Below are 27,504 nucleotides of genomic sequence, written 5' to 3'. Positions count from 1 at the left end.
TGTGTGCGGCTTGTTGCTCTCCTTCATTGTAGAGTGGGCTGGACCAGTCTGCAGCAAGCACCCGTGAAGGTTGCTGTAGACGAAGAAACCAGGAAAGCCAAACTCGATGGTTTGTTAACAGTTTTACTGTGGCCATATGTCGCCATTGTGGAACGTGTGCTGTTTTGCACTTGCTTTTATGTTCTCCTGGTCTACATAAATACATTGGTTATGTTTGGAAGTATGGAAGTGTTTGGGTTCCCACAAACCGATGAGCCAGTCGTCAACAAAGAGCTGCTGTGTGCAAATGTTTTGTACCCAGACCAATTGTATTCCTGTCATAACAAGGACTTAGGAAAACAAATCTTATTTGGATCAGTGAGATGTCAGCGTTTACCCGTTTTTGGTAAAACGCACACCTGAAAAACTTCGTCATTTTGGAGCCATATTGCCAACTTACAGAATGGTAACCTGTCTCAAGTGTTTATTGATATTTGTTTGTTCATTATTACTATTTTATGAAAAATGAATGGAAATACAAAAGTGCAAACACGGCGGTGAAGATCTGTCATTTGTAATGCTTTTTTTTTGTTTGGTGCACTGGCGCCTTGCTATAATTCTTTTTGTGACTCACTGATTGATAAAACCTTAATAGAGATGTGTTGCGTGGACTTCCTGTAGACTTTGCGCACTGCTTGTTAATGTTTTACTCTTACTCAAATACCAGTCTCTCACAGAAGTGAATACCAAACTTAGTCCAAGTAGCAACGATTTGGCTTTATTTATTTTTACTGCAGATTTTTATTTCCACTTCACTGCTGCAGCAATTTAGTATCAGAGTGATAAGAGAGTTTAGTCATTATTGAGAACAAGAGATGAGGACGGAAATTGACGCAACATTGTTACTCACTGTGGAGTTACATCGGAGGTGGTCTAACCTGGGAGCGAAGAGCGGAAACCATGCCGGCTCATCCGTAAATTCATAGTACCTAGTGATCTTTATCTAAATTAGTGCTGTTTTATGCAAATTCACTGCATGGTCTTGCCTTACTCTGACATTCCCACGCCAGGTTTAGTTTCCAGACCCCGAAATGTAACTCCATATTCAGAGTACTCACTAGCCCATTAAACATGCCTTAACGCTTCTAGATCAATGGTTCATGGATAAAACCAAACAGGTTCACTCATTTTCACTGCTGACACAGGGATTAGGGGTATAACCGAACACAAAAGGCACTGTTTTTACTCCATTCTTACTAACTGTCCTACTTATTCACTGATGCTAAAGTCAGTTAAACACTGTTTATTGCCATTATGTAATCTCAGGTGATAGACAAAAGGACAAAAGGGGGTAAAACACGCTCTTGAGTTTGAAGCTTGGCACGCACCTGAACTTTCTGTTAATGAATGGTTACTTCAGCTGCTGTAATAGATAAAGTTTTGTTTCTGCTAATTTTTTTTGTTTTTTTGTTTTGCCTGTTGGGAAAGATTTTCTTCTATTTTGAAGCTTCTCATGCCAGTCTTATAAGTAGATCAGATTTGTTATCTTTTTAAGTTTTGCACTAAGCCATTTGGCTCGTCATCCTCAATAAGAACCAAGCTTATTTTGCCCCAAGCTCGAACCTTGGATTTGCCGCGGCCTTTGATGAAATGATGATTTTCTACTGGCTAAAAGTAAACAAACAAAGGAGTACTGACCTTTTTTCTCATTGTTTTGAAACGGTTTCCCATGATATTTGTTAAATTTGCTGAAATGATTAAGCCACATGATATTACTTACAAGCCATGTAGTAGTTGATGTGATGGTATTACTTTGCCCTATTAGTATTATTATTATTAGAAATGTGTAGTCCTTCATTTCCTGTAGAAATGCACGTTGCCGAGTTCTTCAAAGGCTTCTTTGTGTTCTGGGAAAGTTTATGCATTGGAAATATGATACTATAAACCACTGCTTTTTCTGATGCTTAAAGGCATTTCTTGACTACAGAAACTTGAATATTAGCTCTAATAACAGGAACATGAGAGCATTTAAGTCCATTTCAGCTACAGGGAGGTAGTAGGTTTGATTTCTAGTCCATTTCTTTGACACTGGTGTATCCTTAAGGCTGCTGCAACTTGTACACATGATTCATTCAGACTATGCAGACCTTTGAATCAAATGGTGACCAGAGTGCACTCATTGGTTTTGCTTCTGCTCTTTCTTTTCTCTCATAACTTGTTTGGCACAAATGGTGTCACCTCTTTGGGTTTCTCATTATTTTTGTATACTCATTTGTCATACTGGCTTTCAGAGTTCCAAGATGCATACATGCATACTGATTTTTTGACATTTGTAAGTTGTTTGATACCACATGCCCATTACAGAGACATAACTTGGTTTAACTTAGAACAGTTTTTGTGTATAGCAGTGTGATGCGGTGACTTTTACAGTAGTGAGGCAATTACTATAGACGTCCTGGTGAAAATGTTCAACTTTAGAACAGTAAAAAAATATTTTAATTTTTTAAATCTCTTTACTAGTTTACTACTAAAAGCTGTGAAAGGGGTGACTTTTTCTTTAAATAATTCAGCTGTTATAATGACAGTAATCCTTAATCCATGGCAGTTTTGGCCCTACTTGCCTGCTAGATACCATTTATGCTATTTCGAATCCCTGAACTAGATGGTCTTGACCATGTATTTGGTGTTACTATTTTTTGGAGCATGTTTAATGCTCACAAATTATATGTGCTCATGTATGCTTAATGGTAAAGACCATCAGGCTAACAAAGCATGCTAGTAAGTGCTTAGTACTCCATTTTCTTCTCCAAATATTACCACCTTTAGCTCAGGAAAAACCTGGATAGCAGACCATATGATCACCTGTGTAATTTGTTTGTGGGTTAATCACAATGTTTAAGTCATCCATTAATATTTCAAGGTATTTCCCCCTAATTACAAGATGAAGGCCTGCTTCCTATAGGCTGGTGCAGGGAAAAGGCTGAGCAGGAAACACTTGAGTCAAACCGGTAGAGAAGTGCCATAAAATATCTGTCCTTTTGTTATTTCTCTTCCAGTTGCTTTAGTGTGAATAACAACCTTTTGTTTACAGTGGCTGACACTCAGACTGCGCTTTCCTCTCTACCTACTTCCAGCACTTCCTCTTTCAAAGGTTTGTTAGCTAACTTGCCCCATTGTTTATGGACCCTTGAACTCACAGGCCAGGCTAGGCCTGTTTCCTGCACCCAGCGAATGGACAGCAAATAAAAGAGATAATTACGGATTTCACATGAGAATTTTGAAGTCTCACTAGTTTGCTTCTAGGCTAGCTTGTTTGATAAACCAGCTTGAAGGTCAGCCCAAAGTGAGAATTTCCATGTTGCTATGACAACAGGGTGGAAAACTGAGAGCAGTCAGTCATGTAGAATCAGTTGATGAAGAGAGCTGGCAGGGCATATCAACAGGAAAGAGATGAACGCAAGGGGTGGAAAATAGCTGTTTGCTCCAATGCTGGAAGCTCATCTGAGCTTGAGGGTGCACTCTCTATTGTTTGCCACTTAATAAAGTGCAAAGCAGACTAACTCACCAGCATCAGTGTTTGTTAAATGTTCCCCCACCAGATGTAATCAGGACAAACAATCCCCTTTCTGTTCTCTATATAGGCATCTTCTCAGATGACTATGGTATAGCGAGCTGGCCCCATTAACCACATGTCACGTCGGCATTGTGCAGGTGTGGATCTTTCCTGTTTCGTAACCTGTCTGGATTTGAACTGTGTCACATTGGGAATGACCTGGAAAACAAATATATGGATAACCCGAGGCTCCTTTTAACCCACCCAGGCTCCAATTTCTTTTTTTTCTAAAAGGGAAGCTGCCTTGACATTATACCGCAGATTGGAGTCAGTTTTATTTTTGCCTTGAGCTTTTACAGAGTAACAGACAGCTCTCGTGTGAAGGTCTTCGTGCTGACATGTATGTTTGGTTAAAATGCTAGCAGTGGGAAAATCATGATGCGGTCTTTTGTGTGTATCCCTTTAGATGGTCTGTTGGAACTTTATGACAATTTGCCTCAAATAAACAAGAGCAGCAGCAAATTTACTGCTTTTTCACTGGGTAAATGTTGTTTCTGCAGACCCTTGAGCCTTGGTGGCACTTGCACTGCTCTGTTTTAATTTTGAGAGGCCCCTAGTAAGGGGCCATGCTAATATACAAACACAGCTTTGTGCACTGGGATGAACCAGACCTTGAAGGCTTAAAGAATATTGATTCCCATCGCTCTGCGTAGCATGCGGTTCGTGCTTCTTCTCTGAGGGGACTGTCTTACAAATGTCAAATTTATAGCCCTGCTATGCTGATCGAATTACTTCTGCTGTCGTGGGGATTAAGCTTTTATTTCATTAACCTTTTTCAGGATTCCCCACAACCAGTGCCAATAAAAAACAATGCAAGGCTTAGGCAGCATTAACACAAAATGTTGTTCGTGATTATCCAGAAGACTTAATGAAGACACTTAGTTTGTTATGAAAATCATCCTACTTTGTCTGTTTTTTTTACATTTTGATCTATAACAGTGTATTCACCGGTCACCTTAGTAGGTACACCCCGTAAGTATTAGGTTGGGCCTTCAGAGTAGCCTTAAGCTTTCATGGCAGAGCACAGTTGCTGCACATCCATGATGAGAATCTCCTGTTCCACCGCATCCTAAAGGTGCTCTACTGGATTGAACTCTGCTGTCTGTGGAGGCTATTTGAGTCCAGTGAACTCATTGTCATGTTCAAGAAAACATTTGGAGATAATTAGAGCTTTGTGACATGATGTGCTTTCCTGTTTGAAGCAGCCTTCAGAACATGGGCACACTGTGGTCTTAAAGGGATGAGCATGATCAGTAACAATATTCATTTACCCCCCCTACTCCTAACCAGGGCCAACACCAACACCAGCAGCAGCCTGAGCTGTTGATACAAGGCGGGATGGATCCGTGCTTTCTTGCTGCCAAATTCTGACCATCTGAATGCTGCAGTGGAAATTTAGACTAATCAGACAAGGCAATGTTTTCACTATCTTATGTTGTTCAATTCTTGTGAATATGTGTGAATTGTAGCCTCAGTTTCAGTGTTCTTAGCTGAACATTTGCTTTAAGATGTGGACTTCTGCTGCTTCAGGGTTTGAAGTGTTGTGCGGAGCTATGCTCTTCTGCATAGCTTAGTTGTAAAGACTGGTTAGTTGAGTTACTGTTGCCTTCCTATTAGCTCAAAGCGTTTTGTCCCCTTCTCCTTTAACCTCTGACATCAGTAAGGCATTTTTCTCCCAGAGAACTGCTTCTTTGTTTTTCAGTGTTTTCGTGGAAAAAATCCCAGTAGATGAGCAGTGTCTGAAATACTCACTCCACTCCATCTGGCACTGATATCATGTCACTTAAATCACCTTTCATCCAATGGTGGAACTTCCCAGTAAATATGGTCATCTTGACTGTATTTACAGTTTGTATCAGTTTCATTGCAGTAAGTCAAATTCATCGAGTTCTTGCCTCATGATTGGACGATTACCTGCCCGCATTTATCAATGAACATGTGAACTGGCCAGTGAGTGTAGATCTAATTGGCACCAATATCATTTTAAGGTTTTTCATTTTTGATGCTTTGGGGAGTTTAAACAAAGCAGTGTTTGTAACACAGTACTTTAGTTTACCAGCTGTTGTTCCGTGACCACCTGTGGCTGTTGCAACCTTGTGTCATAATTGTGTTGGGTTGGCTAGAGTGTATCTATGCCAGTGTCTCGAATCACTCTCCATTACACTGTATGCAGCAATCTTTCTACGTTTTCCCTTCCCGGAGCTAAAATGCTCACGGACTTTTAATAATGCTGTCATCATTGTGCTTTTATTTAAGCTGTCATTACGACAGTGATGACACATGGTTGGCTTTCTTTCAAGTAATATGTACATTGTAACTCCGCACCTGATGCAAACAGCTGATAGACGCATAGCTCAGAATTAGGAATGATTAACTGTATACCATGCCTGAAGAGGTGAACCTCATTCTCTCACTGGGTGCTGACTTTGTGTGTGTGTGTTTGTGTCCAGTGGCTGTGATGGGGGGGATGGAAGGAATTTGTCATGTTGGCTTTTAGAGTTTTAAGAGGGCGTTTCTCATTTCCTTTGGGTTCACCTGCGTAATGTTTATTGTTACTGTGGCGATGAGCAGCGAGCTCCCACACAGAAACTACCAACTCCTCCTAATTTTGCACTGTGATGTCATGAACTGCAATATCTCTGCCTCTACACATGCGTGAAGTGTTTCCAGCTGCGCGTCCTTTACCCGGAGTCGATTGTTTTAACCGATGCATGAAACTATACATTTTTAGACATAAGTTGTAACGGCCGCCGTTTTCTTTGTGAGTATTTATTACACGGCGTGCTGCGGGGAAAAGCCTGTTCTAACGTTTGAGTCTAAGGTTTATTTTTTTAGCACCTGGCGGCTCTTTTTTTTTTTTTTTTTTAACTTCTCATCCGTAAATAATCTGCTCTTTCACGTGATTCAGTTTATTTTGAAAAGTCTCAACGGGATCCTGAGCTTTATTGTGAAAGGTTTATGTGGAACATAAACAAGCGGACACGCGAAGGTGTTACCCTCGCTGTTGCTAAAGACAACGCATAAAAACAGGCGCTTGTCCGTCAGTAGTGTGGGTATATAAAATATAAGAGAAAGAGAGAACTTTAAGAAATTAATATAGCCACTACAGTGACCATCAGAACAATGAAAAAATATTGTCGTAAACAGTTTATTTTGCGACACCACGAAACAAACGATAGCGTAAAATGAAACAATAGATGTTTTTATATCGTCATCCGATATATATCGTTATATCGAACAGCCCTAGTGTGCACATGTCTTATACTATGACAAATCAGGTGCATTTCTTGTTAAGGTTTGTTTTTGGGTATAAAAAGGTAAAGGATTAAAAAAACAAAATAAAAAATGGTGTATAGGGGGGAAAAGGTTGATTCAGAAGCCTCTTTCAATAAGCAGTAAGAGGACCTAGATTTGTGAAGCCTGGCCTCTGGGTTAAGAACTATGTTTTGTTTGCACATGGCATATCCTTATTTGGTTGAAACCATTCTTTTCTCTTCATTGGAAAGATTGCTCTGCTGCTATTAATACAGTACTGTAGGAGCCTGTAATGTGTTCAGAGGGATGGTAACCAAAAATCCCACACAATTAACTGTTCTAGGCAACGCTGTGTTATGAATGTTTTTACTGTTGTCCAGCTACGTAAAGACTATAAATAATCCCAAAGTAAGCAAGAACATCCAGGCCAGACCTTGAGTTCATGTTATACCGTTTAACTCTAAGGTTTCAAAATGAACACAGGGTTGGGAGGAAGCATGGATATCAGTTGTAAACACCCAAGTGCAGCCCCGTAGCGTCGATTGCATGTGGAATTCAGGACATTCGACCGACTGTTTTCCTGCATAACAAGATAGCAGAACTTGTCCTTTTCTGTTTAAATATTAGAGCATTCTTTCCATGCTCCCCTCCACTGATGACCTGCAGGAGTGGGAGTGCTGTGGGAACACTCCCGGGCGAGTGCCAGCTAAACAGATAGAAATGCAGATATACAGTACACTGTTTTGCCATTGCTGTGTTCCAAGCTTGAGGACACATTTGGCCTGTTTTTTTTTTTTGCTTAATTCTTGATTAAAAACAACAAAAAAGGCATCGTGTGTTTAATCTGTTTTCTTATTTGCACGTGAATACAGAAAACGGCCTCTGTTTTGTTAGACTGACAATGGATGCATCTCAGTTATCCTGTTGTGACTGTGGGTTAATGAATGTTTTTATTTGCTTTAACCCCAGGGGCTCTGCAGAAAGGATTCCAGGAATCTTGCCATGTTCAAGGCAGTGCTGAAGAAGAACAGAGATGGAGGCAAGGGGAGCAAGAAGGATTCAGGTATGTGTAAAATCTGGAAGAAAAACAGCTAGGATCCAGGAATCAGATACCCCAAACACCAAGACACTAAAGCTACATTCAGAGTTTATAAATTCATTCCTGACTAAGCTTTATGAAGTACCCTTCACAGATTGCCTTCTAGTTAAAGATTGAGAATGTGATAACCGAAGTGAGTTAAGTGAGCTGAAGAGAACAGAAGAGAAAGCTAAATCTGAAGTGTGCTCTTGGCAAATATACAAAACTGATGGTGGGGGGGAAAAAAATAACTTTTTCCATTTGACCTATAAAAAAAACAAAACAAACCAGTGCTTCATTTCTAGATATCTGTAAACACTGTTGCCATAACTAGAATGGTACTTGAGGAAAAACCTAAGATGTGCACTTGAACTTTAAAGCTCTTCCTGTACTTGTCCTCTATGCGGGGAGTTTTCCAGTTTTGGTAAAAGATGGTGTGGGAAGAAATGACAGCTATATGATCTCACACATTGTAGGTCACTGGTGACACAGCGCGCCATAGACGGAAATCACGCAGCCATTGCTACATCTCTAACTGTGAGATCAGAGCAGGATACCTTCTTTCTTTCTATCTTTGATTTGACTGGAGATGCAATGTGACCGTTGTGTCATAACAGATGTTTCACTTTGGAAGCTTGCATCAGGCCTTTCCAAAATGACTAATCATGAGTCAGTCTTAGCAATACATTGTTTACTTGTACGTGCAATGGCTTTCTCCAAAGACGTGTCTTGAAATAGCAGGTTGACCATTTATGCTTATACTGCACCTACCAGCCTAGACCTGCTGTAGCACCTGAGGGCTTGCCTCAGAAGTCTGGTTCAAACAGTCTACAGTGTGCACAGTAGATGTCTCATAGCTCCTTCTATCGTGCTCTATCATCCTTTGTCTGATGTGATTGTTTCACTCAACAGCCGGTGTTAAAATTAAAGGGGAAACCGTGACTTTCTTTCCACAGACACACACACACAATACTTCACCACATCACCTCGACTGCTTTCCAGTACATTAAGGGATTGAGATCTGAGCACTGCAGCCTTGTATACATTTTCCTTAATGAAGGTGTTGCAACCTGTCTAGCCTGTATGAATCACTCAGATAGCGTAGTTTTCTTGTTATTCCACACTTAAACACAGAAGTTACTGGGTGTGTGAAGACCAAGAGCAGCAGAGTTTTATGGCGGGATAGAAGTCTTTATCCCCAGCCTCAGTTTCCCAGTTGGAACCCATCCATCAAGCTGAAGTGGCTCTGCCTCCTTTTCTCATGCTGGGACAATAAAAGTCTTGCCACTCCTTTCTGTTGTTTAGGGCTCTTATGGTTGAGAGGTCAGCTACAACTGCTACCTTTGCCCCACTGTTGTGCCTGCATGTGGCCTGTATATCTGTTATATATCTTTATTTTCTGGGCTTTAACAGTTTATTTAGTTACTTGACCTCAATGAAATGTAGGTAATGTCATAAAAAGTTGCTGGCAGATCATCTCTTTATAATCTTGCCCTTCCTGGGACTTAAAATGTAGTTAGGAATACATAAAACCTGATGATTGGATACACTACGCATTATGTACATGCATTTTTTAAATGATTATTTATTAGTCTTATAAGTCTGGTTTTTTTTTCTGGCCCTCTAAGCGTCCTTAGAGGCTGGACTCTACAGACTTTCCTTTCTTCAGAAGATCCAGAAGGACAAAATGTCTGTAAAATGTGCTCAGCAGCATATAATGGAAATAAGTGGGAGGAACGACCTTGATAATCGTATAATTGCACGAGAGCTCAGCATATGTTGGTCATGACTTGGTGGCTATGGACTGGAGGCGACTTTAAAACAGTAAAGGAAACTTGGCCCCCATGCCAGATACCACTACAGTCATTAGCTCTCCTTTGGGATCTCCCCATTGCCAAGACCACAAAAACACACAGCTTGCTAATTTAGTCTCTCCATCTTGTGCTCCTCCTAGGTCCTTCCTCCTTCGTTTCCTCCTCCTTCCCACTTGCCTCTCCTGTAGTCAATCTGCAAGGAATCTGTTTGAAATTGACCATGTGAATCCCTTTTAAGTACTTTTTTATGGTCTGCCATTCCATGAGTGGGCACTAGTTTGCTGTGGGTAGTTGCCTTTTGATGTTCTCATTTTCTGAGAGCTGGGTAATTGTAGCAGGGACATGCTGTGTATAGGAATCACTACGGTCGATATTTGGGACACTGGGAAAATTATTGCATTATAAAGATTAAAATGTTGTTGTAGCTGGTGTTTGCTGGGAGGGTGCATCCCTCTATTTAAAGATCAGGTTGGTAGAAATAATGATGCTGTCTCGCCATGACACGAGTTTATATGAAATTGCTCTGCTTTGTTCTTTAATTTTTAATATAACAGCAGTCGGACTTAACAAAAATGAATAAGGAGAGTTATGTTCTCAAGATGCTGTTGCACGGTGGTGACTTTCCTTTGGGTGAGTTCCTTGGAGACAACTTTTTGTCTTAGTTGGAGTTCAGTCAAGTAATTAATCAGCTGGTTTTCTTTAGCATCCTGTAAAGTACATAGTTTGTCACCATGTTTTTTAGATCATACCAAGGACCTTTGTTAAGACATGTGAGTCTACATTTTTCCACCAAGATTTAATGCTTTTTCTGGCAAACTGGCCTCAGTGGCCCATTTCTTTACCCTTCACAGAGGCCCCAGTAGCTTTCTCCTTTTGAAGCCTTACTGTACTGAGAGGAGTAAATAGTTGCTTTCTTCACATCAGTTCGTGCTGATATATCCAGGAAAATTGCATTTTTGGCTCGGCTTTAATTGCTGAGTGTGACCGTGTGTTACCGTAATACCTGAATGAATGCCCACTTACTTAGGCTTACTGCTCCATGTGCTGCTTGAAGCAGCTGCCACACAGTTGTCTGTCTGTTGTGGGTGATGTAGTGTTAATCTCACTAGCTGTCCACTCTTTGAGGTAACAGTTTCAGCTGTTTATTCCTCCGACTCCCGGCACATTCACCAGCCTTGTACACACAACGAATATGCAGTTACCAGCAGTTGCCAGGACTTTTCTCCCTTTGTTTGTCAGTATAGCGACAGAAGCCACACATGCACCTGGCTGGACCGGGAGGAGCTACTCTGTTGTTGACCTGAGACCTGGGGTCAACCCCTGCTTTATGTCCCCACAGATAATGGCCAGCCACTTGCCCTAGTTTGCAAATATTAGGAGGAATTGTGGGTCTAATCATTTAAATGTGAAGGAAAAGCAAACCCCAGATGTGGTTCTATTTTCCAGTTAAACCAATATACGAAAATGACTACGTCCCCCATAAAACGTGACAACTTTGTTCTTTTTTTTTTTTTTTTTTTTTTGTCAAGGGATATCAAGGGACTATTTGGTCACATTACTTTTATTATCAAGGTCTGATACGGCATAGAACGTGTTGGCTCTTCAAACACATGACGATAAGCAGCTTTACACAACAACAAAAATTTGTCACCGGTTCAGTGACTTGCAAAGTTTCTAAGTCTTTTAATTCCATTTCAAAGCGATTCACGGCCTGAGCAGACTCTTTGAATTTCAGGAAGATTAAGTGAAAAATTTATGGAATCTAAGTAGGGCTGAACGATTATGGAAAATAATCTAATTGCGATTTTTTTTGCCCCAATATTGCGATTGCGATGCGATATGCGATTATTTTTTAAGGTCTTTGTCTTCTGTATTATTAAACAAAGACAAGCAATACATCATATAGTATGGCCAATACTATATTACATTAATTTTAAACTGTTCTTTCCTGGAAGACAGACCTCTGTTATGATGACATGAGGTGATGCATGAATTGATGACTGACATTTTTATTTAACTTCTTCAATCACAACAGTATATTTGAACATACACAATAGTTTATTTTTAGCTTACAAACATCTGAGCATAAAGTGCTGACAAGAAACCCTGGTGTAAACATTAAAATGAAAGTCAGTACAATGTGCAGATTGCAGAAATATACATAAAAAAAATCAGTGGCTTTACCACACTCAGTTTTTCGACATCTGTGAACTACTAGACAGTCATTCAATTAAAAAATAATATTAAATAAATAAAACTAATAAATAAAAAATACACACATCTTACTGATCTCTGCAGTCAGTAACATTACACATAAAGTGCAAACATAATAGCAATTGTATAAACACACACACAAACACGCCTTTAAAATTTAAAGGCGTGAAATTGGACGGTCTAGTTCTGATTAGCGTCACCGCTGTCTCGGTGGAGTTTAATAAACTCGGCCGTCTGCTTCTTGCTATCTAAAATATAACCAGACACTGGTGTAAATTCTCGACTGTCTCATACTTCTGTTTAATAAGTTTTCTGTTTGACGTTTAGTCAGCTGTGTGAAAACCAAGGAGGAACCCACCCGGGGGATTAATAAAGTTTTATTTTATCTAATCTAATAACTTTAATCTCAGCCAAACCGATTTACTCACGAACAAACAAAACACTGAAAAAAGCCCAACAATAACATTTTTAGGTTGTCTAAGTGACTTATATATTACGTTTAACCCGAGCAGCGAAACTCCGCGGTGATCTGAAAATGATGTGCCGGGAGTTGTGCCGGGAGTTGTGCCGTTCTCGGCCGCATCAGTAACCCTCGAGCTCCCGGCTAGCTGTCGAGCTGGTGGGTAGCAGACGCCTCTGAAAACGTCGAAGCACTTTTGCAAATATGGGATATCTTGATAAACCGAGCAGATATTTGATGTTTACACAACTACTTTCTCGCCTGAAAATATGTTAAAAGTTTATTTTGTGACCCAGAAAGATTAGTATGAGTAATTTTAAAACTTAGTAGCGGCCGCCATTGCTGGAAACTGGAGTTTGGCTGGGCCGCGCTATGAATTCTGGGATATGGTAGTAATTTGGACAGCCTTCGGCGCGTCGCTGTGACGTAATCGGTCTACAAATGCAGCCTCAGGAGGATGCAGCCCATGAATTGTATAATATAATCGCAGTATAATCGCAGCCTTTGCGGTTAGAAAATTGCACTTGATCATGTCGCGATATTATCGCAAATGCGATATATCGTTCAGCCCTAAATCTAAGTGATGTAAAAGACCCGCATTCAAAGTACTGGTCATTCTGTGTGTGTGTGTGTGTGTTTGAGAGAGAGAAAGAGAGGGCATTAAGAACTTTGTTGCCTCAGCTGTGGCGGAGAATGGTACGTGCTGTCTCTGCACTTTCTGTGCGCTTCTTGGGTGTTTTGACATAAAACAGTGATTTGTTGCTAAAGGTCAGACAACAGCAAATTGGTTAACAAAGCAGAATTTTTGTTCAGGTGGCTTTCTGATTTTTAAATACTGCTGTGATGTTGGAATAGATTAAATATTTTAAGGCAGGCGCCAGAAAAGCGAATCGATCGTACTTTAGGGGAAGAGTTTTTTGGTTTGTTATGTTTTAAAATCTCACATCTATTGTGAATTTTATTGCAAGCTCTGCTCTGCATACTCGTGTATCACCTCTCTGTTGAGGTACAGTGTTAGAAGAACAGCTGGCATTGCAGAGATTCCAGGGAGTTCTCTCTGTTACAGCTGCCCCATTAGGATTATCTTACCGTTAGGGGAAGACTTTCCTCTGTAAACAATAACCACAGGTGGCTGAGTTATTTGTCCAAACATAAAGGAGCTTTTGATATAAGGTTCTCCATTCGAACAAAGGCAGCTTTTTTTTTTTTTTTTTTTTTTTTGTTACAGGGAGGGAAATGTAAAATCCCGCTTGGTTGTATGTTATCTTTGCTCTGAGATGGCGTCGGTTCAGAATGAAAACACTCAAACAGACTTGCTTTCGCCCCACAATTTTGTTTCATTGTCTGGTTGCAGAGGATGTGTGTGTGATGTCGATGCGTGAGGCCCAGGTTCTGAGGCCTTTGTTCTTTGCTGCTTCGGGTGCAGTCTTCATGTGTGAGTTTAGGATCACAGTAAATTCTTTCACCGTCTCGTGATGTCTAACACTCCACTCAGACATTAACAAACACCACTAGGTGCAGAATCTGCCACAAGTTCCAGTACCTCACTGTCTGTATTTTTCTCACTGAACAGCTGGGTGGCAGGCTCTTCTCTATACATGTTATCCGCAGACATTTGGAGAAACGCTACCTGCTTGGCCTGTGGTTGTGAGAAAACTTAAAGAAAACCTCTGTGAGTATATGTAGCTACAGGAAGTGTAGTTTCCAGAGCTCATTCGCTGTGTGACCATTACAGAACAACCACTTAACAACCAGAAAATAAATGAGTGTCAAACAATCTGAAAATACATTGTTAATATCCTTGGATTTACCCATCATATGTAAAGCTCAGAACATTACAATTGTCTCTTTTGTCATAACCTCTTGATTTTACCACTTAAAAGAAAAACTCTTCCAGGTATGAGGCTCTAGATTGCCTATAGTGATAACCTTCAGCTTTTGTCTGAATAATCTGTGATAAATAGGCTTTTAAAATCACCTCTACAGTTGTGTTTGAATTCGTCTCTGTCTTTTTTTTATTTCAAAGAGAACTGGTGATAGGTGTGAAATGGGTTTTTGTTTCCCATTTTGCTCCCGGTCATGTTTATGTAGTTTTTCATGTCCAGGCAGTTGCGGTAGGACCTGAAATGGTGGAGAAAGAATGCACCTGATTTACAAAGGAGACCATTCAGTGCACAGACCTACACGGCTATCAAAGCACTGCACAGCCAGCAGGCAACGATTAGCAGGGCGTAGCTCAAACCACATCTTTCACTTAGACACACACTCATGTGCAAATGCACAAACACCCAAACACACATGCAGACTTGGATGCCCACAAACCTCAGGTGTATCCACATTAGACACTCCCTGTCTTTCCTTCTGAAAAGCAAAATATGGACTCCAGGGAAAAGCAGTGAGCCTGGTTGGCCCACCTCGAGGTTACTTTTTGCTACAACAAACATTAGGAGCAGGACATTTCGCGTCACATAATGAAGGACTTTTAAGAGTGATGGTTGTAATCATTTTTGATCACATTCCATATATATAGATTTTGGATTGTCAAGCTATTTTTGATTGTTGAAGCTGGCTAGCATTTTCCAGGAAAAGCACATATTAACAACCTGTACTTCAATGACAACCTCAAGTCTGTTGCTTCTCTTTTTTCCTTGCCCTGACACTGAAATGCACAAAATGTAACATTTTTTTTTTTTTTTAAACCAAAAAAAGAAAGCTCTCCCCTGCTTCTGCTTTACAATGACATTTTCTCGTAGATCCTCATTAATCCTATCACCATTTAGTGGAAATTACTATAAGTAATAAACTGTTGTGGTGCACATGTGACTGTGGTCAGAAGAAAGACTTCTAGGAACAGCTGGAAGACAAACTAAGTTCAGGTTATATTAACAGCTAAACAACTGTTATCCTAAACCTGTATTAAAAAAGTTTTTTTTCAGCATATAAAGATCCAAATCGGAGGCACAGACAGTCATAGTCCCATTGATGTCTACCCATGCTACTTGCGCCAAGTTTAAAGTGATAAGAGGTCACGGTAGTATGGCCTTTGTGACTTTTACGTTCATTCGTTCACAGCTTTTCTCTGAAAGAGGATACAGACTCAGTCATCATCAAAAAAAAACACGGTGACAACCTCCAGACTGCTCCACTGACGACTTCAAAATATGACTTCCCAAACTAAGGGGGCGAATTGCCCCCCCCCCCCCCCCCCCCCCCCCCCCCAATCCCACTCTCTTTCTGCTCACTCCTCACCCTTCACCCATCAGTCGGCAAACAGTTTTTTCTACTTCAAAGACTAGAAAAAACAGTTTATCAGTTAACGTGCCTGCGTGTTTTCACATGGTCTTTGAAGAGGTGATAGTGGCTGTCATGACAGTTCATTGGCTGGAGAGGTCAGCGGGCCACAGGTTTTTCTAATTACAGCGTGACCTTCCTGGGCAGACACATTCCTTCTGTCTGATTTCTTTTTTTTCCTCTCCTCCGTTTTGCTTTCATACCTTCCTCAGCCATTGTCTGTGATTTAAATAAGTACCTAAAGTGTTCCTTTTATGCAGTAGATGATCATGTCACCCATAGGAGATACTACAAAGTGCCAGCTGTTCGTTGCTTCGCTTTGATATTTTTCCCAAGCGTTTTGAGGGTTGGGTTCCTTCTCATCTGCTGCCATCTCTTTGCAGACACCAGCCCATGCTGTCACAGTGTCTGACTCTCAGAAAAGTCTGTGTGGGTGTCTGTTGAGAACTCTGTTCAGTCCTGGGCTCGGCGCCCCCCTTTCTTTCTCTTTAAACCTACTTTGCTCTGCGCTGCTCTGTTCTGCATTTCTGAACACAGATTTTTTTTCTTCTTTCCTTTTTTGTAATTGTGCCTGCAGATGAATGTCTTGCCATCCTTAGCTCAGGAGGGTTTGCAGCAGCCTGAACTAATGACCTTGGTTCCTTTGTGCCCACCCTCAAAGGAACAGAGGATAACTGCTTCAAGTAGGAGCAGTTTGCATTGAGTGCTTCCTTTTCACATTTAAAAAGTCTTCTAATAAATGTGTTATTTTTGGATCGGTTTTTATTTGAAAACTCTGTCTGCTCAGAATTTGCTCAAAACTGACAAAAGCATAGAATTGAATTTGGAAGTATATGCAGTTGAAGATCATCCTAAAAAAGCACTGCTTGGTGCCCGAATGGTTTATCTACTTTTAAATATATTATTAATCTTTAAAATAAATGTGCTTGTTGAAAAGTTCCTTCTGTTCTGAGAATGAATTGAGGCAAGATTGATTGAAGCTAAATTTGCACAGATTTCCCACTGACAGTGAAAAGTACAAAGCTGCAAGCTTTTCGCTGGTCCTTGTTTGCTTATGGGATTAGGCTCTTTGCAAGGATTTGGTGAACAGCCTTTGTGCCGCATCCTTGTCCATTTAACATTACCGAACAGGCTGTTGTCCAGAGGTTACTGGTGTTCTCATGACCTCACCTGGCCCCAGATGAAGCTGTGCCTAATGGTCTGTGCTAATGGCAAGCTAAATCTGTTGTTAAACCACATCTCCATGGCAACCTAGGTCTCCAGACCACATTTTGCACTTGTGTCTGAAAATAAACCCCACTTTTGTCTCAGAGTAGCTTCTTAATATTTCTAACAGATAAAAGTGAGAAATTGTAGGTTTTTGCAGAAGTATCAGGGTGGAAAAAGATGTACATCTGTAAAGTCATGTCCATCCCTCATCAGTCAGCATTGTAATTCAACCACATTGCAGCGGTGTGGCTCCCCGAGCTCTGTTCACAGTATTAAAATGATTGATCATAGCTTAGATGCGTGTGCTAGGCTTGTCCATCTGTCCTATGTGACAGCTGTTTCTGCGAGTTGGAGAAGATGCCATTGCAATTAACCCCCATGTAAAACCCGTGCAAGAATTTTTTTATGGCATTACTGTGGAAAGATTAATGGGTCAGTTGCTCAGCAGCACCGCAAATCAACCCTTTTTAATTGCATCAGTAAAAACCCCCCCAAAAAAACCTTCTGTACCTAGACCAGGGGTCGGCAACCTGCGGCTCTTTAGTCCTTATACTGCAGCTCGGCATGGTTTGGGAAAATAAATTAGAAGTATTTAGCTGAAGTGTATTTTATTTATGTTCATTCTTTTTTTTAACTTGTACTTCTAAATTGGAAGATTATTGTGATATTGAAATGAAAAAATAATAAAATATAATTTTATTTTTATATCGCTCTAAATAAGCGTCACACTCGCGGAAGCCGGTGTACCCGCCGAAATACCGTACATTTATCGAGACTTTCAACCCCAGATAGGCCAATTATGGATCTTCGGATCCACATTATGTCAGCAGCTGTTCTCAACCGTGAACTATGTTAAAAACAAACACCGCTCACGCCTCACAGATGACAGCTTACAGTCCTGCGTAAACATGAAAGTGACTTCGTACAGCCCCGATTTGCAGACGCTGTGCGCAGAGGTTCAGGAGCAGAGGTCCCATTGTAAACCTATCACAGCAGACCCGACAATGTTTGCATGAACATGCTTTTCAGCATCTCTTTATTGACCACTTTTCATACACTGTTGCTGTACGCATACAGCCGGCTGTAACTTTTCAGCTCACAGCCCGACATATACCACCAACAACAGCATAGATGGCACAGACGTTAAGGCGGCGAGGCGTGATTGCGGGTGCCGCTCAGGTGCATCCGCCTCCCCTGCAGCGTCGCTGCAGACGACGCCCCGCCACACACCTTAACCTGGTAAAATACATATTTAGGCAGAATTTTGCAAATATCTATTTTTCATTTTTTTTAGCAGCATAGTGCTTTTTTTCCAATTATTTTTTTTAAAAGTCAGGTCAAGGCTCCAAAAGCCCAAAGGCAATATAAGGGTGGTAGCTCACAACAGTTTTTATTTGCTACATGGATCATTTTAGTTCAGCTGGGTGTCTTTTTGTTATATTTCTTTAAGAGTTCAAAATGTGTTAATTACATAAATAAAATGTAACTTTCTCTGTAGCACTTTCATAAGCAACACACCTTAGTTGTTCACACAAAGCATAAAGGTAAAAAACAATATATACAGTGTTAACTTAATTTTAGATGTCAAAAAGTATTTGCGGCTCCCAGTGTTTTCTTTTGCGTGGAAACCGGGTCCAAATGGCTCTTTGGGTCTTAAAGGTTGCTGACCCCTGACCTAGACCATTGACCAGAGAGAAACATAAGAACACTAAAGTCCACCAAAGAAAATCTCAGTAGACTGAAATTGTCTATAATTATTAACCAGTTAGTTGTGTGTAGCACAGACTACATTACCTTGATATTCTACATTTTGTTAGGTACACTACTGCTTGCCTTGTTGGCCTAAATTGATATTAGACATTAAAAGCTTGTATTTTCAGCATAATAAATTATTTTTAAATTGTTGTTTTATGCTGAAATAATGTCAGCTTTGTTGGTTTTTCAAGTTCAAACACACCGATCTTCTTCTTTTATATGATGCCAATTAGTTTGAAGCCAATGTAATGTAAAATTAAACATTAAACTTAGACTCTTAACAGAGTTTCTGAGTATGGTTGACTCCAAAGTTGCAAAAAGGCAGGGGAGTTCATAAAATGCTTTCTTTCTTTTTTTTCCTAAAGGTGGTCTTTTCCTACTACTGCCAAAGATATCGGCTCAGTCTTACACAGCTATCGATTTAGACCTTTTCTGATCAGTGAGAATTTTTTTCAGGTGAGAGTCTATTGACCAAACAATTGACTGGTCGACCCTGACGCTACAGCTATATTCTTTACAAGTCCTTCGCTGCACCTATTGAATATAAATAATTCATTAAGAATGCACCCCTTGCTGGGTTAGTGCCACTCAAGTAAAAAATTTTAAAGCACAGAAAACAACTTACTCCCTAATGTTCACTCAAAAGGCTGATTAGTGTCATACAAGGATGGATAGGAGGCGAGAGGGATATTTACCCTGTAGTCTGGCAGTGAACAGTGTCCCACTTGTCTAGTCTGGGTACTGAGGAGGCCTGCAGAGAGACATTCAAACATGATTCTACCAGCATGAATATCAATAACTCTCCAGCCAAGACTGTCAACAGTGGATGTGCCATAATTTATTCTAAAGCTCTTATGAAATGAGGTCAAACCCTCGACAACTCAGCATGGACACTGGGCTCATTTGGATTTCCATGGATGGTAAAACATTTGCGTTTGTGTCATGTACATCTTTTGTTTTCTTTTTCTTTTGTCTTTTGGATGCATTATGCTAATCTGAAAGAGTGTAATTATTTTTTTTCTTTGTAGGAAACGCAACCAGCTGGAGCACCTGTGAAATAGATTGGTAGCGTCCTTCTGCATTCTGTCTGTCTAATTAGAAAACTGCAAGTGGTTGTGTTGTTGTTCTTGGCAACACAATATGTTTCACATCGCAGGATTTAGGTTTGACTTAAATACCCTTTTATTTTCTATGTGCTACCAGAGGTCCTCAAAGATTCTCTGTACGTTCTTTTTAACTCAAAAACACTTCTGATTTCCACCCCTTTTCATATATAGGCAGGTAGACACACATTGGGGAAAGGAATAAAGGGAAATGTGCTGTTTAACGGAACAAAAGCTTCTAAATTGGGGGGGGAAAAGATAATCAAGACTGTGAAATAAGATCCCTGTAATAGGCATGTAACTCTTAGGGAATGTGTCAGAAGGTGGCAACTGTCTGACACTCGTCACGATAGCCATTCCTGCTTTCACATACCAACCCCTACATGGTACAGGTTTTGGACCAGGCAGTCACAGGAAGATCACATTCATGTGTGATTTGCTGACTTCAAACATGATTTCAGACATGCAAGTAGTGCACCATTATCCACTTAGTGTGGCCTCCCTACTCGTTGTTGCACTATATTTAGAATCACTACCACTTTTGTGTCCTTAACAGGCGCCTTTTTTCTTTATTGCATTAACTAACAGATAACAGTTGGTAAGGAAAATATTTGGTCAAGGCAGGCCTACTATCAGCACTGAGTTCAGCTGCAGGTGCGGGCAACATGAGAGACTGGGACTGTTGTGGAGGGCCGCACCGTGTTTCTCTATTTATAAGCTTCTTGGTGTGACCCTCCGCAACAGTCCCAGTTTCTCATGTGGCCACTTGGGTAAATTAATTTCACCTCCCTTGGTTCAGAGCAAAGATCCCTGGTGCAGAGCAGACCATGCGCTCATGTACGTGCACGCACATAAGTGCACACTAACGTAGGCAAATCTGTCTTAGATGATTAAGGATCTCTATAAGATACACCTCAATAAATATTTTTATTGCTAATTTGTTTGTGACAAATAACAGAGCAGTATAATCAGCTGCCTCCCCAGTGACCCTGCATCGCCTCAGCCTTTAATTACCAGCTACAATCTAACTTCAGGAACTTCTCCTGGTGGCACATGAAGAAGTCCTGCACCTGCTGAAGGTCTAGTTAGTGTTCCCTTCATCCTCAGAGCAAATCAGAAGAGCAGAACAATGAATAAACGCTAGAATTATAACTTTCTGTCCAAAATGGTGAAAGTTAAAGTTTGTCCAAAGACTCTTGACTGGTCAGCCTGTCTGTAGGAAAGCACAGGATACGAAGGGTGAAAGTTACCCAGTGACTGCACTATCAAAATAAGAGTGATTGAATTTTCCATTAGTAAACTGACCAGAGACTGTTTTTCTGTGGTTGGATGATTTAAAAAAAATAAAATAAAAAATTGGCTGTTGTGTTTATGTCAAACATTGTCTGTATTTTGGATTTCCACCTCAGGATATCAGACAAGCTCTGAGACTCTAAGATCTACTTCATTTTAGTATTTCTGCTAATATGTGGGTTGTTGTCTTTCTGGTCTGCTTCTCGGCCCCTTTATTGGCATTCCGGTTGCTTCCCTGTCACAAATCTTAAAATAAAACATGGCAAAGATATTGTCTGGTTCATATCTTTTTCCCATACCCACTTAAATTGGCAATTTGTGAAGAGGAATGGGAAATGTCATGGTGCCTGCCCAGTGCTACCCTTCACCTCCTCCTCCTCTTTCCCCCCAAGACCCACACATACTCCTCCCTTTCAGTCACACTTCCCCAGGGGCCAGTGGGGAAGGCATTCCAGAGCTCGGGCTACTGCAGGGCTGTGTTTCAGAGGAAAGAGAGCGAATCGCACACTCTTAGTGTTTCTAGCTCCAAAACCCTTTGCAGTCTTACTTTGCCTGCAGCATCTTAACATTGCATAAAGCACCTAATTACCAAGTACATATGCATTTAAAGCAAAGCTTTCCTGTTTCTAAAAAGCTAAAACTAAAGATTCTCCTCAGGGACCGCACGGATAGATAAGTAATCCTGTGAAAACAAGTAAGAGAAGAATATCTCTAGAGAGTTTGAAAACTTCATGAAATTTGATGGTTGCAGGCAAAATTAAAATCTTGCGGCATGGCCGTGGGGAGGATGTTAGTGCCTTACTTTAATTGTAGCAAACAGGAAGTCATTGAAATGGGAAAAATCCTGCCAAGATGTCACACATGACACTATTTCAGGAATGAACCTGGGCTGAAATTGGAAAAGCCGAAACAAAAAAGCCATAGCAAGAGAGCTAACAAGTCGGTGGGATTTATTATTTATCACTTTATCAGTCTATGTTTTACAGCCTTTTCTCAGGCTGCCTTGTACAGTATTTTGACCGTTTCTATGGCTACCACTGACTGAGTAAAGTGGTCTGAAATGAGAAGGGCCTCATGGGGAAAGCAATGATGCCTCCTCAGTGTTTCCCAGATTGGTTGCATTACTTTGCCGCAACAAGTAATTTTTTTTTTTTTTTTTTTTGGTATTGGAAACCAGAAAGCTTTGCGTCTTATTAACATATTACATCCAATTTGTCCTGCGTCACTATAGATGACTCGTACTGAGGACCCTCCCCCCACTCTGTATTCTTTGTCTGTCTGTCTCTCTCCTCTCTGCGGGTTTCTGTGTGTTAACCATGACAGCTTTTGTGAGACTGTCACCTTGGTCTCGGAAGTACACAGTAAATCCACATTGGCACTCAGTCTAGCGAAAGAATTCTCTTCTTTGGTGGATTGTTCCATGGTCATCGTGCTTTGTGTGCTGACTGAAAGAATCTGCATTAATTATAGTCTTTCTTCATTTTGTGTGTAGGGCTTAAGATTAACTGGCGAGAAGCTGATACTTGACTGAGTTTGTAGTTTTGTACAGTATGTGTGTGCAGAGGGGGGAGAAAAACGTATCGTGGCTTGTTATCGCAACATACTGCATTGACTTATATCATAGTTTGCACCTTAAACTTTAGATTTTTGGGGCAGGCAAGTTGATAAATTAATAGAGACAATACTGTTTCTTTGGTAAATTGTTTTTTTGTGTGTAGCATATATAGTATAAGAACTGTTCACTGAGAAATGTGTCAGCCATCACATGGTATCACAAGCCAATGAGTCAGTATGCATCCCTCCCTTCATTAGGGTTTAATCTAGTTCATTGTCTGTGAATGGTGACAAGGTTGCTGTGAAAATTTGAAGCGACTGGTGTGGAAATGTCATTATCCTGTCCTGATATGTTTGGGCATACTTTTAATTTGGTGTTAGAGAAAGGGTGTTAGCACTTTGTTACCCTGTTTAACAGTGAAGTGAACTACTGGATAGTACAGAGTAGAGGCAAATAAGCTACATAAGCAGTATACCTTTGTAGGACAATGCAAAAGGCCCGTGTCTTTCACATGGCAAATGCATTTGCTCACAAGGAGTGACGGATCCGATTTGTTTGCACAGATTTAAAAGGAGAAATGCACTACACAGACTCACTTCAGGTAATTACAAATGAGTCAGCAGTGTAAACAGAAAGGTAGAAGTGGAAATGAGATAGGACACATGAGGGGGGGGGGGAGTATTAATTTGAAGTTGTAGTGATACGACTTTGGTGTGGATAATCACTTTGCATACTAGCCTTTGTGCATGACTATATAATGTAATCAGTTTGCATCAGAAAGAAACACGAAGGCCTAAATGATCCACATGCATAATTAAAATACTTTTGCACTTTTAACCCATACTCATATCAGTATTTATTCCGTTTTAAGAGTTTCCTTTTATGAAGTTTTAATGAAAATGATAGTTTTTCCTTCTTTATGGCATTCTTGCAAACTTACGAGTCAGCCAGTTGGAACATTTGTTGGAATAAGCATTAAAGGTTGTCATAGTTTGACCTGGTCAAATAATTGATTTGTATGCTAATGTATATTTATCTAAATCAGTATCTTGAAATAATATTGAACTGTTTTTATGGGTTGGGCATGTCCTCGTGGGCTCTGGACCTTCACTTTGATGAGGACGAAAGAACGTGCAAGAGACTGTAATCATTTTTACATCATCCTGGGCCAGCATGGTATAATTAGAAAGGGCTGATTTCTTGAACCACAGCAGGGGTTGAAATTGCAGGCCTTGCCCCAACCAGGGTTTTGGAAAGTAACTGAAATAGCACTGGCGAGTTTCTGTCCTTGTGTCCTCCTGCGTTACTTGGTATCGCTCAGATGGCAGCGCAGTCGCCATGACACGCTGCTGCTTATCCACCAGCACTGGGATGACACGCTTTTATGTGGCGCTTCTTGTTTTCAGAACCAACTACCAAAATTACAACTTTGTCATAATCTCTTTAACATGCATTATGGCTGAAATCTGTATCGGCCACGACCTGCTGGCAGCTTTTACTGCGTAACCAGGAGCGGACTTTGTTGGAATAGTGCTTCCGTCTAAATGGGGGCGGGCGTGTGCCTTGCCCTGCTGCAGTTATCATTAACCAGCGCAGAATCAGAAATGATAGTTCTTTCATTATTATTTAAAAAGTAAAGTTTTATTACATGCACTGCAACCCTAAGCTTTTCTAGACGTTATGCAATTGGCTGCACAGGAGAACGCAAATGTTATGAAAAGTAGTTTCACATTAAAATCTTCTGATTGCTCACATAGGGGCTTTTTTAAAACACATCTTATGCTTTAACAGTCAAGTTGAAGTTGAAGATTTTTATGAGGAAAGACAATAAACGATAGCTCTGTGGTCATGTATGTGGTGGACATGGTCGGTGCCTTAACCCCAGGCGCACTGGGGTAATTAATTGATGTAGGATTAGCAATAGAAATGCAAGGCTTGTCATATGGTTTGTGTTAAATGCTCCCCACTGGGGAGAAATCAACTTAGCTTCCTTGCATCGTCTCATCTCTGTTTGCATAACCCACAGTCACAGTTATATGCACAAACACACTCCCCTAAGGACCCTTTAAAGCGTCTCTGTCAGTGTGCGTGCAGTGGGTCCCACTCAGGTCAAGGTAACGACAGGTCCTGGCCTTCACTGGGTGACCTTTGAATCATTCACAGGTTTTTTTCCATGTCTGCAGGCATGCAGAGGTGTCATTGCGGCCTTTCTGCTTCCTGTCTCTGGCATTCTTCTTTGTTTAGGAGCCCTTTAAAAAACAAGACTGCTTTTTGTCCCCTCTGGTAAGGCAGAGGCGTGGAGTAAATGGGTCCCTGTTTCTGATTAGCCCAGCAGACCAGCGGAACTCATATCCCCAAAGAGAGACATGGGTTGCTAATAGTAGTTTCCCCTCTCGCAATTGAGTCTTCTGTGATTTCTTCAAACCTCAGGCTACAGACAGGAGTCAGCACTAATTTACTGAAGACTTGAAAACTTAACCGAAGCTAATTGACATTACTGTGGTTCACCACAACGGCAGTTACTATTTCGTTCGGTGTACTGACGTATGATCTGTATTGCTAGTTGGGTATTATCTTGAGGTTGATAAATTCATACATATTAATTTGTGGCAATGATGAGTGGGCAACTTTAAATCTGCAAAATAGATTACATTGCTATTAGCCGGCGCTGTGCCTAGATTGGTCTTTCCATGCAGGATTGGTTTTCACTGAAGCAAGACTTGTTTTTTTCCATTTAGGGATCAAACTCTTACTGAGGTACTGAGCAAAGTCATGGTAGAGATTGTGGGAAACAGTTTTTGTGTATGATGCACAGTATTACTGTGTTTTGATAGGTAAGGAAATATCTAGGCCTACGTGTGAGTTTATTTTTTCAAAATCTACTTCAATTGAAAAACTATCAGTAAAGTCTTATGGGTGCAGACAATGCACAGACTAGGATGGAGACCCCTGGGTGCACGCCCTGGGAGTGTTGCTTGGCAGCCACATGGAGAGTTGAAGCTCACAGCCAAACGTCACACCCCACTGAACGGGATTGTGGAGAGACCCTGAGCGCACAAACAGCAGCTGCAGGTGTTAATAATCTGCAAGCTGAACTAAACAGCCAGTGAGTTTGTGCTTTTGTGCCTCTGTGAACTGCTTTGATACCTTTGAGATCAATTTTAAATTGTGATATTTTGTTTTAAAGGGAAACAGAAAAGTGTGCACAATGCACTTTCATCAAGATTAGAGGCAGCATAACATGTACAGTCATATATTTTCAACGAGGATCGTGTTTTTAATATTGGTCATCAGAGAGCAGTTTAGCTTTTGCACCTATGAAGGCCCACCTGTGCAGGCACATGGTCTCTGGTAAGAGTAAAAAAGCCAGTTTTACCTCCTTGAAGTCTCAGTCTTGTCAGGTTTGGTTTATGAAGCTGCTAGAAACACATGAACGAGGCTGCGACACGTTAACTGAAGCTCTGTGGGTTAAGTAAAAAGTGTCTGACAAGGCTGGATATTTTAAAACAAAGATGAACTACAATGAAATGCGTAATGCACTAAAACCTTTTGAGAGCAGAGTTTTTCATTTTTTTGTTACCACAGCTTGAAATATAGTCATTTTCTTTAGCCTTTATTCCCCTGTTTGTGCCCATTGTGATTTAGTACAACTGTCGGCCTAAAAACAACAGTTTCCAGTTTTAAACGTTTTATAGTCTTAGGTCAGAGACACTCAGCTGACATAGCTGGTTTGGGTGGTGGGCAACAAACACACTGTAATTAGCTGAGTGGCAAAATGAAAGGATCTCAGCAAGACGAGGGACGCAACACTTGTTTTCAGAATAAACATGAAAAATAATAAAGGCTTGTTGTTTTCCCAGCTCCGAATTCATCAGTGTTATAGTCTTGCAGAGAGAAAAAGATAACAGTACAGATAAAGAGCTGGAAATGAAACTCTTGAAGTCACAAGCTTTTTCCCACAAAATACCTAAAATACCTGCAAACAACAGACAGTTAGTGAATTGTCTATTATCTCTACTCTGTGGTCAATGACACGCAACTGTGTTTGCACCACTAACGTAATGTTCTCATCTGTACCATGGTCGTGAGAAATTCTAACAGGCCCATGATCCCTGGTTTAAATATATATTATATGACCTTGTTTTTCAGGCATCCAGGTCTGTTTTGACTTTTTTCCCCCCACCTCTACCAGACATCCTTGTTTGTCGTTCCAGCAACCTTGTGAGAGACTTATCGGTGATGTCCTTTTACTGAAAACCAACAGTTTTCACTCTTTTCCTTAATGTCTCCAAATTTCTGCAGTCATTTTTTTCACAGCTATTTCTCCTTCAGTCCTTACTATGACCTGAATGGACCCCAGAAATTTCTTGACTATAAGAGAAAACTGGGGCCAAGTTCAGCAAAACTTACTATTAGTGGGGATGTTGTTTGTCAGTGGAGAGAGAATTATCAGGATTCTAACCAGCACATTTTCTGAAAGGCTGTAACTGTACATATATTTTTCTTGGACTGTTTGATATGTTTTGTGCATTCTGTATCCTTGCCAGAGGCCTGTGAGATAGTTGAGTTTTACAGTTCCAGGGAAAAAATGTGAATTATTTTAGCCCTGAGATGCCGAAGCCTCTGCAGGTTGTTGGGATATCTCAACTGACATGACTCTTAAGTGTTGCTTGTAGGCTGGAGGCTGTGCCTATTGATTAGCAGATGTGGTGGTTGTCAAAGAGAGGGCTCGAGGGTGGGCTACACTGCTCAGCTTCCTGGGTAAAGCACATTCCAGGGTGTTGGCTTGGATGCAGATCTCATCGGGAAGGAACACTGCACGATGGTTGTGGAAGCTTGGACGTGCACTTCAGTCTCGCAGTGTTTGCCCATCAATGCTACATGT

At 40.7% G+C, this 27,504-nt stretch overlaps 1 protein-coding gene across 2 annotated transcripts in view; it reads left to right on the top strand.

The window, feature by feature from the left end:
* The window catches only part of LOC146690922 (protein TANC1-like), a 113,740-nt gene that overhangs the window by 4,202 nt on the left and 82,034 nt on the right, over positions 1–27,504 (top strand). For both annotated transcript variants that reach the window (XM_085434105.1, XM_085434104.1), the window contains exon 2: positions 7,817–7,910. In XM_085434105.1, coding sequence (XP_085290231.1) covers positions 7,850–7,910 — 61 coding nt within the window. In that variant the 5' untranslated portion in view covers positions 7,817–7,849. The remainder of the gene's footprint in view (positions 1–7,816; positions 7,911–27,504) is intronic.

The sequence above is a fragment of the Copadichromis virginalis genome, linkage group LG16 (assembly GCF_057382275.1).
Source record: "Copadichromis virginalis isolate Kocher_CV1m ecotype Utaka linkage group LG16, C_Virginalis_male_GT1.1, whole genome shotgun sequence".
Taxonomy (NCBI): domain Eukaryota; kingdom Metazoa; phylum Chordata; class Actinopteri; order Cichliformes; family Cichlidae; genus Copadichromis; species Copadichromis virginalis.
This window is presented reverse-complemented; position numbering and strand designations above follow the sequence as displayed.